The sequence below is a fragment of the Plectropomus leopardus genome, chromosome 22 (genome assembly GCF_008729295.1).
Source record: "Plectropomus leopardus isolate mb chromosome 22, YSFRI_Pleo_2.0, whole genome shotgun sequence".
NCBI lineage: Eukaryota > Metazoa > Chordata > Actinopteri > Perciformes > Serranidae > Plectropomus > Plectropomus leopardus.
In genome coordinates, this window is record NC_056484.1 from 3,529,748 (window position 1) to 3,546,673 (window position 16,926).

Here is a 16,926-nt window from a genome sequence, read left to right on the forward strand (position 1 = left end):
AAAGGTCAGCTTCACTATGACATCGTAATGTTCTGCAAAACCACTTTTCTGGCCATTATTCAACATTTGTCTCACGGACAGAAGGAGAGACATTTGGTCAGATATGAAATTGTTGACACTAAGCTTGAGTCTGTGCTGTATAGATCTTCTGTGCTGCCTGTGGGGAAGATATGTATGAAGCTGTCATGTTTATACAGACACGGATGTAATCTGCATGTGTGACTTGACTGGTGCGCAGAGGCATACAACCACATGGCAGTAATTGTAGTTTAAATAGGGAACATGGAAACATCAGAGATATTCCTGCATCACCCTGCATCTGTCTTTTCTAGGTGAGAAGGGAGAGTAAGGACCACGCCACCCTCAGTGACCTCTACCTGAACAACGTCATCAGCCGCCTCACGCACATCAGCGAGGACTCTGCCCGCCTGCTGAAGAGGGTGAGCTCATCTTTATCTTCCTCCATTGTTAAAAACACACAAGCTAGCCACACATGTTCCTTCATCACCATGAACACACAAACTGTAGTTTATTTTGACTCAATCCCACACACACTGTCCTGCTGACACAAATACTCACTAAAGCATCAAATGTAGACTAATCCGCTGCTAAAAATAGTCCCCAGTGAATGCACTATTTCCCCCTGTTAGTTTGATAAGAATTACAGTGAGCTGTTTGTGGAAATTACTGATGAAACTATAGATTTATGAGGTGCTTCACATGTTGAGGCCAAGAGCTGCAGACAGCGATCAATACTTTTATGGCTACTTGGAGGTTTTCAGCTCTGATTGGGCCACTTTTTGTCCAATCTGGCAACACTGCTACGGCTTTTATTCGCAGGACAGAACAGCCTCTGACACATCCCAGGTCCTCCATAATAAACCTTAATTAAGCTGATGTTTTATGGCTAACATAAAGCCAACGTTTTACTGTAAATCTATATAAATGTTCCAGTAGAAGTCCCCTCACGTCCTTTCAGTGTCTGGCTTTAAAATGTGTCGCAGTCTCCGCTAATGGATTGTGAAGTGAAGCATGTACACTGACTGTGCAAAGAGGGGAAAGAAAATGTATTAAATGATGTGTTTTTTCCTTTACATGTAGAAAAAAACAACTCTTTATTTATTCATATGTAATTGCAAAGTTTTAAGATATCATCACAATGCACGATTCATCGTAGATCAGAGGAGGAAGAAGTGTTTTCAGTGGGACTGAAGTAGGAGTTACTAGTAATGCCACACTGCAAAAATACTTAAGTACAGGTATAAGTTTTCCATAAAAAAGGTCTATGGGGCGCCTGGTGGCTCAGTGGATAGAGCAGGCGCCCCATGTATAGAGGCGTTGGCAATGCCCCCCAAAAAACAAAATTTAAAAAAAAAGGAGGTCTATAATTTTTCCTATAATGATTCAGTGAGGCAACACATTTAAAGTTAGTTTGTCAGGTAGTTAGTTAGTCGGTCAGTTGGGTTGACCAAATACCATTTTCTGGGCTCTGGTGTGTTGCCATTGATCAACAGCGAATAATCCAAGCTTCAGTCGGCGGGAGGGAGTGGGTATCGTTGACAGACACCATACTGACACAACGTCACCATCATGTAGGGTCACAGCTTTACCCGTGTAGTGAGGGAGCAACATATTCTCATCCCGACAGCTTTCTTTGTCAAAAAACGGCCATGTGACACTGACTGAGTTTATGAAGTTAAAAAGCTTCAGTACAGTTCAGTTAAAAAACAGTTCAGTACAGTTTTCAGTCCTGTAACTTCTTCTTCCACCAATAGGTGTGACTGTGTCTTTGAGCTCAGCTTCCTGTTCCACCAGTCGAGACCAGAGACTGAGCTCAGGTGGTGCATGCTGTGCACTACACACAATGAATTTAATTTAAAAAAAACGTAGCACCTGTATTTATGACGGTATTTAAAAACATACCTTTGCGATTACTAAATACCCTGGTATACCGTAATACTAAGATATCACCCACGCCTATGATCAAAAAAGTCAAATAAGTCAGTCAAGTTGAGGAGATAACTGTGGAGGATGTGAAACCTATGATCATGACTCTTATTCACATTTGACTTCTATAGTGCTATAAATAGTGGAAAAAAAAGGTATTCCCCATTTTTTCTGGGGACCCCTTCAAGGACTCCTCGTTGAGAAACACCATTTTAATCTCCAACCATATTGGATCACATTTTATAAAATGATCACATATTTTGTTTGTGGAATCTTAATTTGAAATCTACCCACTGCTCATTAATGTTGTGGAGTAAAAGTATAAAGCACCATAAAATAGAAGCACTCGAGTAAAGTACCTCAGAAGTCAATATTTGAGTAAATGCTCTGTGCAGGGACTTGTCCTCGTGTGCAGTCCTCCAGGCTCGTTATTTTTTCATCCGGCATCTTTAAGCACCAGAGTTGATTCTAATGAAAAGTAAAGTCAGTTTTCCCCTGAGCTCTGCCGGGCCGCCTCACACTTTAACAAATTAAACACGCACACACATGCACGCGCCCGAAAACCGCCTCTAACTTTAGCTCGCCACGTTCATTATTAATCTCTCTTCCTGCTCGTCTTTTATTCATGCTAACTAAAGTGCAGCGGCTGCCAGCAGCTATAAACAGTAAGACCTCCATCACATCACCACCGCGTCCTCTCTCAAAGTCCGCTCTGAGGAGGAACGCCGGGACGAGACAGACGGCTCAGTGGCCATGACAACGCCAACAGCCCCGTGGCCATGGCGACAAGCTCAGCTGATCTTTTTCTCAGCGGGCGCTATGGGAACCGGCTCCATTCATCCTGGGATTCCACAGTCATTTAGCATAATGTAATATTAATGCGGCGGCGCGCTGCCACATAAACTGATGGAGCTGTTTAATGCATGAGACTGAAATCATGTTGGAGTGCAGCAGCTCCATGAATTCATCTGTGTGTGGTCAAAGCTTTTATTTACCTGCTTCTGATGGATCACCTGAGTTTCTTTCCCGTAGTGAAAACCTGGTTTGACATCAGTTTTTTTATGCTGCACTCAGACCCTTTTCAAGAGCTCTATAACCCTTTAAAACGTGCAAATTGGTTTGATTTCTGTTAAAGCGTTGAAAAAAATGCAATACGCAACTTGGCAAGAAATTTCCAGGAGATTGCAAGAAATAAGGAAAAAATTACATAGAAGATGATATGAAATTGTTTTTTCAAAATGGGGGGGAATATTATTAGAAAATTATTTTTAAAAAAAGGGAAAATTGTCCAGAAATTTGTAACAACATGTAATATTGTAACCATAATAATTTAATATTCACAACTATGTTACAGAAAAAAATACAATACACATAGTTTTAATTTTTATTAACTTTTTGAGGTCTTATTTTCAGGTAATGTTTTTTTTTCAACATTTTACCAATTTCTGTCTATTTTTGGGGCCACACTGTTAAGTCGCTCATTGTCTGAAATTTACACACACACACAATAAAACCAACAATTTTTCATCAAAATATTTATGTCACAAATTGAACTTCAGGAGGAGCGGCGCCATTAACGGACCACGCACCACTGATACACACTGCTTATTGTTTGAAGTCACAAACCAAAAAATGTGTAACAAAGGTGCATAATTTCCTTGTGAAATGTGTTTAAATTAACATAAAGTGGAAATGCTCAACTAAAATACAAGCACCTCAGACTTTGTACTTGCTGACACACTGTGTGAATATGTGCATTCAATGGTGATGTTTTTCTGTCCTCTCTCAGAGTAAGGAGATCATCTTCCAGCTTCAAGAAGACCTCATGAAGCTTCTGAACGAGCTTTACACCGTAAGTGGAGCAAACTGTGTTCAAGAGCTGAGATGAAGGTGGTGGAGTTTATCAGCAGGTCTTTGATAAGCCCTAAAAACATCCTAAAATCGTTTCTGATTTCTTTGTCTTTGGTCTTAAATTAAAGGCTGTGATGTCTGCAAACAGCCAAGAGACAGAGGGCAGACGAAGCATCAAAATAATGTTATTATTATAATTCTTTAGTAACATAAGAACAGATATTAGTTTAGTACATATGGATGATGCACAAAGATTAAGATGGTTATGTACATATGAAACATTTAGATTAGCTCATTATTTGGAGAAAACATGAGATGAGGAAACAAGCTCTTTATAAAGATAAAGTGTAGATTTGAATTTATTTATTTTTCCAAGAATATTTGTAATATTTTTAACTTATTTTATTTTATTTTTTTTTCAAATTTTTTATTTGTTTATTTTTTTGCTTATATCTGTAAAAAAAAGATGACACATGTTTTGTATTGTGTTGGTGTTATGTAATCCGATATGGAAAGGGCTAGACTGGCATGAAACAGAAATAAAAATGAACTTAAATAAATGAATAACAACTATAATACTTTTTGGACAGAATAAATTAAATAGAGAGACAAAATTTAAAAGCTCTAAATTGGCCTTCGTCTGAGAGATGTTTTTTTCATTCTGAGCGGTCATGAATTTATTTTCAGGTGTGAACGGAGCCTTTAAAGACTAAATATCAGATTGTTGTTGTAAGTCAGAGGTCTGGCCTTTAAAAGCTTCTTGTCTAAACAGTGAAACCAGATTAGAGCGAACCCGATAACCTTGAAAAGTAAAAACGTTCAGCTGCTGTAACGTTGTTCTGCAGTTCCTGTCATTCAGCCACTGTGTTGTTATGGGCTGCTGTTACCTAGGTGATGAAGACATATCACATGTACCACGTGGAGACGATCAGCGCGGAGACCAAGCTGCGGGAGGCGGAGCGCCAGGAGGGCCGCGTGAAGGGCGTGTCGGGGACGGGCGGAGGGGTGGAGCCTGTGTTCGGCCTGCGGATAGAAGAGCGGCACCAGAGACGCAACGCAGCCCGCAAGATGGAGAAGATGAGGGAGAAGGTATGCATCCATGTTTTTTTTTTTTCTTACTCACATCTTCATTCAGACCCTCCAGGATTTCACAGACTCTTTTTGTGATTGTAGCGGCCCAATATGCCTCATTTTGTGGCAGCTTTTCTGAAAAAAAATGGTGATGCACGTTTGTACATTTACATAGCATCATATCATGATGTGATACAGTTTTCAGAGCCAATACTGGCGTAAAATAAAAAAAAAACACAAAAAGACTTAGCAGGTCCAAAGAGGAAATCTGGGACATAATAACGTTCCTCTCAGGCATCTTCTACAAAACAAACACACTAGAAAATCAATGTGCCACCTAACTTGGCATTGAATTCATAATGTAAAATTAAGGCCTTAACTGGTATTAAGTTAACTTAAATCAATCTTTCAAAAGTCTTAAGAATGCTCCAACATTGAAAGTAAGATTTTACAAATAGTTATTTTGTGATGTTGCTTAGTAAATCTCTATTTGTTGTTAAATTAAATAAATTTAAAAATTGTTATTATTAAATTTTTTAAAATTACTTTTCTTAAACTTTGTCATGATGGGAATTGCCCCCCAAAATGGCCAGAAATGCCAGATATTTCCCACTTCTATTTGTAAACTAAATGGATACTTTTATGATAATATAACATGTTTATTGTCTACCATGTGTTCAGCTCTTAAAATGATTGCTTTTTTAAACATTTAACATAGGTTATCTAACTTTTTCTTTTCAAAAGTTGTGTTTTCTACTATAAATTGTCCTTAAATTTTGGTAATTAGAAATCTGGTATTTAACACAATTCAAAGTGGCATTAAAACAAGTTTCAAAAAGTCTGAAATCTGCCTGCCTTAAGCCCTGTTAAAAAAGACAGCAGCCTATAATCCTATACCTTACTATAACATTTATTCATGGTGCAGGTTTAAAAGGTGAATAACAGATAATGAAAAGAAAAATTTTGGTGATTAATGATGAAATGTTTACTGTGAATTCTGCTCACACGCAGTTTCTGTTTCTCCATTAGAGGAAGGCAAAGTACTCTGAGAACAAACTGAAGACCCTTAAAGCCAGGAACGAGTATTTGTTGACTCTGGAGGCCACCAATGCCTCCATCTTCAAATACTACATCCACGACTTGCCCGACATCATCGACGTGAGTACTCACCTCTGTGTCCTCTCAACACTTACGAGGTCGATCTGTGAGAGTCTGCAGAAAGTTTGACAGTCATAATCAATAACCCTTAAGGGCTATTAAGTGCATTTTAAGGGATTTTTCATTCTTCATTTGTTGATCATTTTGGCTGTGTTCATGCATATGTCATACATTTTGGCATGATTGTGTATTTTTGTTTAATGATGACATCATTTTGACCATATTTGGCATATGGAGTAATTACATCCTATATTCACTAAACGCTATCAGTGTTGCTGCAATCACTGACATGTCCCAGGCTCTGATAATCAAAAAAATCTGCTTTGCATGTTGCATATTGAAAATAATTCATTTTTTCTGTTTTTTGTTGTTGTTTTTCTGTCTAAAAGCATTGTGGCATCATGACAAAAACCTGTCATTTAAAGGGTTTAAATTCTGAAAATGTGTGAATATTTGATATTTATGATCCGGACTGATGTTGGTTAAAATAATTCAATGAAATTAGAAATTCATATAAATGTATAACATTTTTTATAGCCTGATTATGAAAAACACATTTTTTAGGCAGAGCGGTATGAGTGTGACTATTTGACACTACACAAAAATATATTGTATAAAAATCAATGTTGCTGCTAATCATTGACATATCCTAGTCTGTAATAAAAAAAAAAATCCCCCAAAAAATCTATGAAGCATGTAATATATTTTTGAGCTGTTTAGCAAATCCTCAGAAAAAACATGATTTCTCTGAAACAAAGTTGAATTATTTAAAGCGGGTGGCCATAAAATCAGTTTATATGATCCAGAAGGGAACCATGTTTCTGTGTTATTGTCTCAACAAATGCTTAAAGTTTTCAAAGTTTTCTCCATGTGCTCCCCCTCCTTGTCTTTCAGTGCTGTGACCTAGGGTACCACTCCAGTCTGAGCCGGGCTCTGAGGACCTACCTATCAGCCGAACTGAGCCTTGAAGCCTCCAGGAGGGCGGGTCTGGAGGTGCTGGAGGGGGCCGTGGAGGGCCTGGACCCCGCCCGAGACAGGCAGCGTCTGCTGGGCCTCTACCCCACCGCCTTCTGCCCCCCACAACGCTTCAGCTTCCAGGCACACATGGGCGACACAGTCAGTATATCCAACACAGACACAGTCAGTATATCCAGCACATACATTCAATATATCCAACACAGACACAGTCAGTATAGTCAACACAGACAGTCAGTATATCCACCACAGACAGTCAGTATATCCAACACAGACACAGTCAGTATATACACCACAGACAGTCAGTATGTCAAACACAGACAGTCAGTATCTCAAACACAGTCAGTATCTCAAACACAGACAGTCAGTATCTCAAACACAGACAGTCAGTATGTCAAACACAGACAGTTAGTATATTCAACACAGACACAGTTAGTATATTCAACACAGACACAGTCAGTATATTTAACACAGACACAGTCAGTATGTCCAACACAGACAGTCAGTATATCCAACACAGACACAGTCAGTATATCAACCACAGACAGCCAGTATATCAAACACAGAAATATCACACCAACCAGACAGGAGTCCAACATGTCATCACATTGTGGGATTATTTTTGGAGACTGTGTGACATATTTTGACCACACTAATTTCTTAAATATCTTTGAAGAGGAAATTAGCACTTTAACTCTCATTTGCAAAGCAGGAGACATTTTTAAATATCTTTTGTGGCACTGTCATTCTCAAACTACAATTTATTTTTTCAAAATAAAAGGGCAAACCTTCTGATGTGCACAAAAGTTCAGGTTATAAAGACAGAATTCCTCTTTCCAGGCAGGTTGAGACCAGGAATTCTCAACCTGCTGTGTTTAGGGGCCACTTTTGCAAAATGACAGGATGCCGGGGGCCAATCGCAGCAGCCTCATCTGGAATTTTGTGCATTTCTAATACTATAGGACATTTCTCTGATTTTAGAACATTGTCAGGATTTTTGGACATTTTCAGGATTTTAGGATGTCTCTAGGAGTTCAGAATGCTTCAAGGATTTGAATAGATATACGTATTTTGGGGGTCAGAAGTGCCTCCTGACACATAATCTTCACTAGAGTGAACTTGCACCATCAGGTCCACATGAGCGTATATCTCAGTTTTATTTTCTGTGCAGTGATTTATTCTCTAATTTGATCCTGTAATTGTCGTTATACGTCCTGTCAGGTGACCCAGATTGCCTCCCAGCCGCAGATCCAGGCTGAGCTCACACTCCGCCTCACGCAGCTGCAGACCCGCCTGGCGTCTCTGAAGATCGAGAACGAAGAGGTCAGACACACAAATGATGCTCAAAATCTCCACATTTTACTGCAGTCATTAATTATTGGTAAAAAATGGTAGCCAGTGGTTTCATTGCAGCCTGTTTCGCTGCTGTCGGCTGCAGTGCTCTCTCTCAAAACAAGGCCAGTTTCAAAATTTGTTGTTTCCATCAGTCACTGAGACACAAAACGATAATAAGATAAGATAACAGGGTCAAGGTTGAAAAATACAGAAGTTACTCTTTAACCTGCTGTTTTCCAGTCAGGTAAATGGCCCCCAATAAGCTGACAAACTGTTTGAATGCTGAAACTATTAGAGATGTGGACAGTGAGGGACCAGGCCTTTGCTACATGAAAATCACCAGACTCGTTTGGATTAATTCCCCTAAGTTCATTAAACCTTTAGAACCTGGATCAAAACCAGTTTTCTTATGCTGTGTCCAGGCACCATTCACAGGCATTTAAACCTGTGGAACCTGAGGTTTGATTTTTTTTGAAAACATGGGAAAAAAGCAATGAGAAATCTGATAAGTAATGTTGGGAAAAGTGCAAAAAAAAGTAAAAGGTGACAAGAAAATTACTTACAAATTAGCTGTGGGGAGATTATTGGATATTATCAAAAAAAGGATGTATTTTTCGCACTTTTTGATTTCATTTTCTCTTTTTTGTTTGTTTTTGTTTTATTTTGTTTGGGGGGAGAAGGCAATAAGTAACCTGGCAAGCAATCTCTGAAATTGCAAGACATTAGTAAAAGGTGATGAAAAAAATGACCTGAAATTTGTTTTACAAAAAGGGGGAATGGGATTATTAGAAAATTATCAAAAAAAAAATAGGTCCATAAAATCAAATGCGTAACCATGATAATTTTATATTTACAGCTGTATTACCAAAAAAAGTACTTTTTTGTTGTTGTTTGTTTGTTTGTTTGTTTGTTTTTTCCCTCACTTTTTTCGGGTCTTTTTTTTTGTAGCTTTGTACTAATTTTTTTGCTCTTTTTTGGCCATGTCTTGTTAAGTTGCTCATCTTCCCATGTTCATGAAAGAAATTAGGTCTCAAAGGGTGAATTTCTGCACCAACTTTCCTGACTGTAGGCCCAACAGTTGTTGAGATATTTGCACCAGCATGGACTCCCCCACAGTGGCCAAAATCCTCCCTGATTACAAATTAAAATGTTTATCTGACAGTTACAAGCTTTGCGTTTGAGTTATGGTAATTTATACAGTTTTAATGGGGAGATAATGTAGCAGATGTAGCCCCTAAAAATAAACTTTAGCCATCTGAAGGCGAATGGGTGCTGCAGTGTGTGTTGTGTTGTTGTTGTGTCGTGAGCACAGAGGGCAGCTGTTAACTCGCCCTGAAGGGCAGAAAACTGCTGAAGGAGTCTGGATTAATGAGCTGCATCTGCACATCTCAGCAGCACACACACACACACACACACACCCTGATTATCATGTACAAATAAAAACACAGTTACACCCATTATCCTCGCTGTAAATACAAACACACTTTGCATATGTACTATACATAAACACACTTCATCAAACGTTTTGGAAAGTGGGACTCCACCCTGAAACAATTCATAATTCATAAGTGGTGATCCGTGAAGCTTTGTGCAGAGATGACATTTATTCTGATGCTGTTCCGCACAGGATCAGCAGAGCACAAATGTTGACTTCAGTTTTTCTTTAAAAGTGAAAAAATAGATTCTCGTGCAGCTCTGAGCTCGTGTTATTAAATGTCTCCGAGCCGGAAACAGTCCTGGCTGGCTGAAGTCTCTCACAGAGTGATGGATGCAGGATTTGGTGGAGTTATTTGGGACTGACCTTGTGCAGGATGCTCTTGCTCTCTCTGCAAAAACCAAGGTCCTCACTTCCTCATGGCAACAGGAAAAATACAGCTTTGTGACAGTGAGGATTTTAGTCTGTCACACCGGAGGTATACGTTTAAATGCGAGCAGAAAGAGAGAGAACAGAAGTCACAGAAGCAGAACTCACAGAGAGAAAAAAAAGAGTGCGTAATGTCTGTTGAGTCCGTTTGTCCGTGCCCCTGCAGGTGAAGAAGACCTGGGGCGCGACTCTGACCACCCTGCAGGACATGTCGGTGCTGGAAGACTTTGACGTCTCTCAGAGCTTCACCCACAGCCCGTCCTCCGAGTCGGTCAAGTCAAGCGTGTCAGACGGATACTTGAACAAACCGAGTCTGGCCAAGAAACGGGCCAATCAGCAGGAGACGGAGCTCTTCTACTTCACTGTGAGTGAACCGCTCAGCGACCTTATTTTCACTGTGTAAAGCTGGACCGACAACAATGAAATGAAGTTAAGCGTCTAATCAGAAGTGAAAAGTAATATAATTTTGTAATAATAATATACAGTATAAACAGTAGCCATTAGGAAAAGAATTAAAAATGTAAAAATTAAACAGACACTTATATCAACTATTTTCATACTGAGTAAGTGAATCTGGATGCATTTGCTAATTTTTAAAAATATCCTTTTTTTTTTTAACCCTTTGAAACCTGGAGCCATATAAGGTTTTTTGTGCTGCTTTCCGATGCCTTTCACAAGTTTAACCACAGAACCCAAAGTAAATTTGTACAATTTCTTTATAAAAACATGGTTAAAAAGTTGGTAAGAAATGATCATCCACAAAAAGCATGCAATAAGTAGATTTCGAAAATTATTTTTAAAAAGTTAGAAAAAAAATCAAGGGAAAAACTATATTTAGAATGATCATAATCACATATTTATTTTTTATTACAAAATCAATATAAACCGAACCAATTTGCTCAGGTTTCAAAGGGTTAACCTTGCTGACTATGATTTCAACTTTAAGCGGTCTCACTGGTGGTAAATTATGTTGCAAAATATGTTGTATTTGTGTTTTATTGTCAATCCTCAGAAATTCCGCGAATATCTGGAGGGCAGTAATCTCATCTCCAAACTGCAGGCCAAACATGACATACTGAAGAAAGCTTTAGCAGAGGGTAAGACAGACACACACGCACACACACACACACACACACATACACACACACACACACACACACACACACACACACACACACACACACACACACACACTGTCTCTCACTTCTTCTGTCATATGTGTTACAAAACAGTTCAGCAATCAGCATTTCTCACCTTCAAATCTTTGTTTTCCTTACAGGATATAAAGCTGAACTGCTGACGACCAGGTACGGCTTCATGCCACAGAGCATATTCTCTCCTCACGTTAATAATAGGTGTTACTTTCCTTGCTGCTGTGAAACTAAGACGCTCCTCTCTTTGTCTTTTTGTCTCTTTGTCGCCGTGTCTCTCTCTCTTTGCTCGTTACAGTCGTGGGCGGAAGAACTCCCACAGCAAGCACCAGGTAGAGTTTCATTGTTATCAGTCTTCAGGTTGTTTCTCTGTGTTTCTGTTAATAGCTGACAGTCAGGTGTGGCGTTCACGCTCCACTCTAATTCAGTTAAAACCTCATACAGGTTAAATACTTTTTTGGCTGCTTGTTTCAAGTCAGTTTGTCCTTTTACGTGAATCTTTTTAATGTTGCCGCCTCGGCCAGGACTCACCAAATACAGGCTACATAAAGGATAAACCCTTTGATAAGTGTAAGTTGCACTTGCACCTCATAAGAGGCCTGCAGACTGTAAAATACTGCACACTCCCCTGCATGCTTTTTTGGGTTAAAAAAACAAAAACAACCATTAAATCCACATTTTTTCCATCAATATTATTCTAGAAAGATGAAAAAAGGTCAAAGTTTGGGGTTTCTCTCACCAAAAACTAAGTGTAAAATATGATTCAGAGAGGTTAGTGTTACAATAGTAAGGCATAATTTAATTTGAACAGTCGTGGATAAGAATTTCCCGACCAGGGTAAATGAAGTGTGAACGATAAACAGCCCTAACTGTGAACTTGCTAACTTTTGTGTTTACAGGATTCAACCAAAGCCATACCTTTGCTTGTGGAAAGCTGCATCCGCTACATCAACCTACACGGTGAGTTTCAGTTGGCGACTTAAAATTCTAGAAAACACCCTTAAGTCCTCGAAATATCCTAAAATCCTAGAAACGTCCCATAATCCTAGAAATGACTGAAAGTCCTAGAAACGTCCTGAAATCCTAGAAACATCCTAAAATTTTAGAAACATGTATGGGGCTGCTGTGACTGGCCCCTGACCTCATGTCATTTTGCAAAGCAAATTTGGTATCTCTGCTGTAGTGGTTGCGACTACTACAAAATCCAGGTCTTGAAAAGTCTAGAAAAGCTTTACAAGATATTAAAAAAATCATACTTAATTTATGAAAGTCTTAAATATTTTCTGAACTCTGTGATGGTGAAACCGATCTCAAATTGCATTATATATGATATTAAGTGCGACCTACTGAACCCTGCAGACAGCCTGAAAACCTTGTGATCAGTAAATATAAATAAATAAACCAAATATTGATGATAAATGTACTCTGGTGAGGTTACCGTGACAACCTGTTAACACCACAGATGGACTGAAAGACAAACACCCGTCTGTCCCCAACAGGTCTTCAGCATCAGGGCATATTTCGGGTGTCAGGGTCACAGGTGGAGGTCAACGACATCAAGAACTCCTTTGAGAGAGGTGAGAGGTCAACCTCGAGGTCACATGATTGACAGCCTCAGGTAGGTAAGGATGTAACTGACTCTTTTTGTCTCATCGTCAAGGTAACGACCCACTGATTGATGAGGAGAGCAACCACGACATCAACTCTGTGGCCGGAGTGTTGAAGCTTTACTTCAGGGGTTTGGAGAACCCGCTGTTCCCCAAGGAGAGGTTCAATGACCTCATCTCCTGCGTCCGTGAGTAACATCTGTTTACTGCTCATGTGCAACAAATCTGAACACACACAGCTATAGACACAGCGTCACTTAACCCTTTAACACCTGGATAGACATCACTGTTTTTGTGCTGCTTTCAGACGCCTTTCTTCAGCATTTAAATCTCTGAAACCTGAGAAAATTGGTTTTCATTTCTTTCAAAAAACAAGGTTAAAAACATGATGGGAAATGTCCCGCAAACTCCAAACAACTAATAAAAGGTGACCAAAAAAAATCAAAAAATGTCCCAAAAATATATCTTTCTAACTCTTTTACTTATATATTTAAAATTATGTTACAGACAGAAATGTCAAATCATTTTCTTGTTGTGTTTTTTGATTTTATATTTTTAGGTAGTTTTCTAATACCTTTTTACTAATTTCTTGCTTTTTTGGGGGCAATTTCTTCTTAAGTTGCTCTTTGCTCTCTTCCCATGTTTTAGAAACAAAATCAGGCCAAGTTGCTCCAGTATTAAAGGGTTAAAACTTACTGAGGACATCATTATCTCAGAATAAACGTCCACTTACAAATCGTATATCGTGTTGAACACTATTCCTTGTAAAAGTAAAATCTTGTCTTTTAAATAAACGTAGTGCAGTAAAAACCATGATATTTTCTGTAGTAAAGAGTAAAAGTACAAAACCTCCCAACACAGAAATACTCAAATAAAAACATCTTTAAATGTGTGTATAAGTACTTCACTTCTTCTGTTTTCTGACTGTCTGCGACTCCTCAGACCTCAACACGAGTCTTACATGTGACCTGGAACATTTGTGCTGCTGACATGAAGCCCATACATGGACATGAGCAAGATGTAGAAAAAAAGACTCTCTCTTCAACACACACACACACACACACACACACCTCCCCTCTCAGTTTCTTGTCTTTGTTTCTCTTCAGTGTCTCTTTGTGTTTTTTGAAAGTCGTCCCTCCTCGGCAGAGATAAGCAGCCGTCTGCTGTCGTCGTGTCACGGACACCTCTCGCTGTCTCGCAGACTGATGGTGACGATGACGGCTGTTCTGATGTGTGTTTCTTGCCGCAGGGATCGAGAACATGTACGAGAGAGCGCAGTGCATCCGTAAGATCCTTCTAGGCGTCCCGAGGGCGACGCTGGTGGTGATGCGTTACCTGTTCGCCTTCCTCAACCAGTGAGTTTTCACTCACACTTCATTATATTGTTTTTGTCCATTTTCACAGAATTGTTCCTCTCGTCCTGAAGCTGCGGAGAGGCCATAAACCTCTCCTGTAGTAAAGAGCTCACTTACAACACGTAGAGATGATAAAACAGCAGCTCTGCAGCCTCTCAAATAAATATAGAAAGAGCAGCGAGCGATGGGGGGGGGGGGCTGAGTGTGATGTGCAGGTGTGATGTACCAGCTTGAAAATATCATTGCAATTATTAACAGCACAGTGAAGTGCATTCAGCTGCAGTTTTATTTAAACAGGAGCTGCCTCACTGTCAAAAAAACAGGTTTGTTTTTGTTTGGTGGTTGTATTTTAACATCAGTATTTTATCAAGACGCGTTCAGGGTTCGTAACTTGGAAAAGTCATGGAATGTGTAAATCGAAATTTCCAGGCTTGGAAAAGTTTTGTAAAACTTAAAATATCCTCAAAGTTTTGGAAAAATTTTGTTTCACAAACCTGTATAAAAACACATGTTGCATTTAATGACTGTTGGAAAATCCAACAACAATTTCAGTTTTTACAGTTTCAGATTGTGACAAATGTCATTTTTGATGAGTTTTGAAGAAAAAAATTATCTTTACAATTTAGAAATGGCCAAATAATTTTAAAGGAAAAAAATGGTTACATTTGCTTGCCTTTCAAAGCCCACAGGAAGGTATGTTTCCTTTTTAAATCACCCAAAATTAAAAAAACAAAAAAAACAATAAGTAGCTGATTTTTTTTGTCTTTAAAAATAACAAAAAAAATTTAAGGGAAAAAAAGAACGGCACATTTTTCTTTAAAAATCACTTTTTTTATTAAGAAAAATATCAGCATAATTTTTTCTTTAAAAATCACCCAAAAAATAATTTTAAAAAAATCAATAAGTTTTGTTTGTTTGTTTTTTTTAAAACAAAATGTCAACAAAATGTTGTCTTTAAAAATCACCAAAAAAAAATGTATAGAAAAAAAATCGCCATGAATTTTTAAAGAGAACGCCTTTCAAACCTGCTGGCCCTTATAATTACAGATATGGCAGCTGAGCAGAAACAGCTGGGTGTGAATTTAAAAATATGATGATGGCTGTTGTATAAGAACCCAAACTGCTTTTTAAAAAATGCTTTTTATAGAAAAATTTAGCCAAATGTTTCAGACACTTCTGTGTCCTCTCCTTCCCCGCAGCCTCTCCCAGTACAGCGACGAGAACATGATGGATGCTGGGAACCTGGCCATCGTCTTCGGCCCCACCCTCCTGCCCACGCCGGACACGCTGGACCAGGTAGCCTGTCAGGCGCACGTCAATGAGGTCATCAAGACGGTCATCCTGAACCACGACAACATCTTCCCCGACACCAAGGAGCTGCCCGGCCCCGTGTACGAGAAGTGTATGACGGGAGACCAGTACTGGTGAGTTCATTCATACTCAGTTATTTCATTAGTCACTATTTATATTCATCCTATTATAATATCTTAATGTTATTACCATTTTTCCACTCTGACCCAGAAGTGTTCACTGTGCTGCTCCGTAATTTAACTCATCATCACAGACAGCATTTTAACCACTGAGGGATTACTGAATCTGCTCTTCACTCAAACTGTTTTTATTATTTCTTTTGCCATTGCAAGCAGGTGAAAACGAAGTGTATGCTGTAAGAGAAGAATGTGCACCAAAAATAAAACAAATCACGTCCACTTTAACAGGGAAAAAATAATTTAATAAGGAAGGAAAAAACATATATGGGAATAAACCTTAGTCATAAGATTCACTGGTCTTTTTTTGTAAACATCTCATCAGTTTTTATTGTGATGTTGATCGTTTTTTGCGAGTTCTCGCAAATACACAACTTTTTTTTTTAACTCACTTTATTTTGTATTAAGACGATATATTGATGGCATGTAACAGAACATTCCTTCACAATGGAGCTCATTCAGCAAATATACGACATTTTATAATAAAATAAGCATGTCTGCTGTTTTCTAGAGACTAGAGACGGGTGTATTTGATCCTGAATAGAATCAAATATTTAAGATGTTAACATTTGTATGACAATCTCGTAGTTTACATTCCTAAGGATCGTCACACAGAACTGCTTTTGTACGGCGCGTCATCGTGACGAACACAATATGCAGTTGCACGTTTTCAATAAGTCGGCATCGATGCAGGATCGCTGTTGGATGGCGAGGTGGTTTGGGACAGAGCTTGATGTGGCGGATCCTCTGAACACGGAAACTGAGTGGAAGTGCGTAGAGAGGGTTTAGAGGGAGGTTTGGGGGAAAAAACTAATGCTGTGGGAGTGTCAATTATTTCCTCACATATGATTTAACATCGTAACATCAGAAACAAGTTTTTTTCTGTGTTTATGACATTAATCCAGTGATTTTAGAAAGCGTCTCTGCGTTCAGTCAGTGTGTCGTTTTCCTCTCATGAACTGAACTCTTGACTCTCGGCTGAAGCTGATTGTTGCATAAAACGTCTTCAGACTCTCGATCAGCAGCCTCGTCTCCATCTGTGCGTCCTCCTTTTGTTCCCATGTTGAATGGACAGCATGTCGATCTGAGCTCCTCTTCTTCTTCTCCTCCTCTTCCTCCTCCTGC

General features: G+C 38.9%; 1 protein-coding gene across 1 annotated transcript in view; it reads left to right on the forward strand.

Annotated features, from left to right (window-relative positions):
- The window catches only part of LOC121961273 (SLIT-ROBO Rho GTPase-activating protein 1-like), a 34,185-nt gene that overhangs the window by 11,654 nt on the left and 5,605 nt on the right, over positions 1-16,926 (forward strand). The window contains exons 4-18 of the mRNA XM_042511188.1: positions 333-440; positions 3,737-3,799; positions 4,690-4,887; positions 5,899-6,027; positions 6,922-7,143; positions 8,224-8,325; positions 10,368-10,565; positions 11,214-11,298; positions 11,481-11,508; positions 11,651-11,684; positions 12,252-12,312; positions 12,852-12,929; positions 13,013-13,147; positions 14,209-14,314; positions 15,514-15,738. Coding sequence (XP_042367122.1) covers positions 333-440; positions 3,737-3,799; positions 4,690-4,887; positions 5,899-6,027; positions 6,922-7,143; positions 8,224-8,325; positions 10,368-10,565; positions 11,214-11,298; positions 11,481-11,508; positions 11,651-11,684; positions 12,252-12,312; positions 12,852-12,929; positions 13,013-13,147; positions 14,209-14,314; positions 15,514-15,738 — 1,772 coding nt within the window. The remainder of the gene's footprint in view (positions 1-332; positions 441-3,736; positions 3,800-4,689; positions 4,888-5,898; positions 6,028-6,921; positions 7,144-8,223; positions 8,326-10,367; positions 10,566-11,213; positions 11,299-11,480; positions 11,509-11,650; positions 11,685-12,251; positions 12,313-12,851; positions 12,930-13,012; positions 13,148-14,208; positions 14,315-15,513; positions 15,739-16,926) is intronic.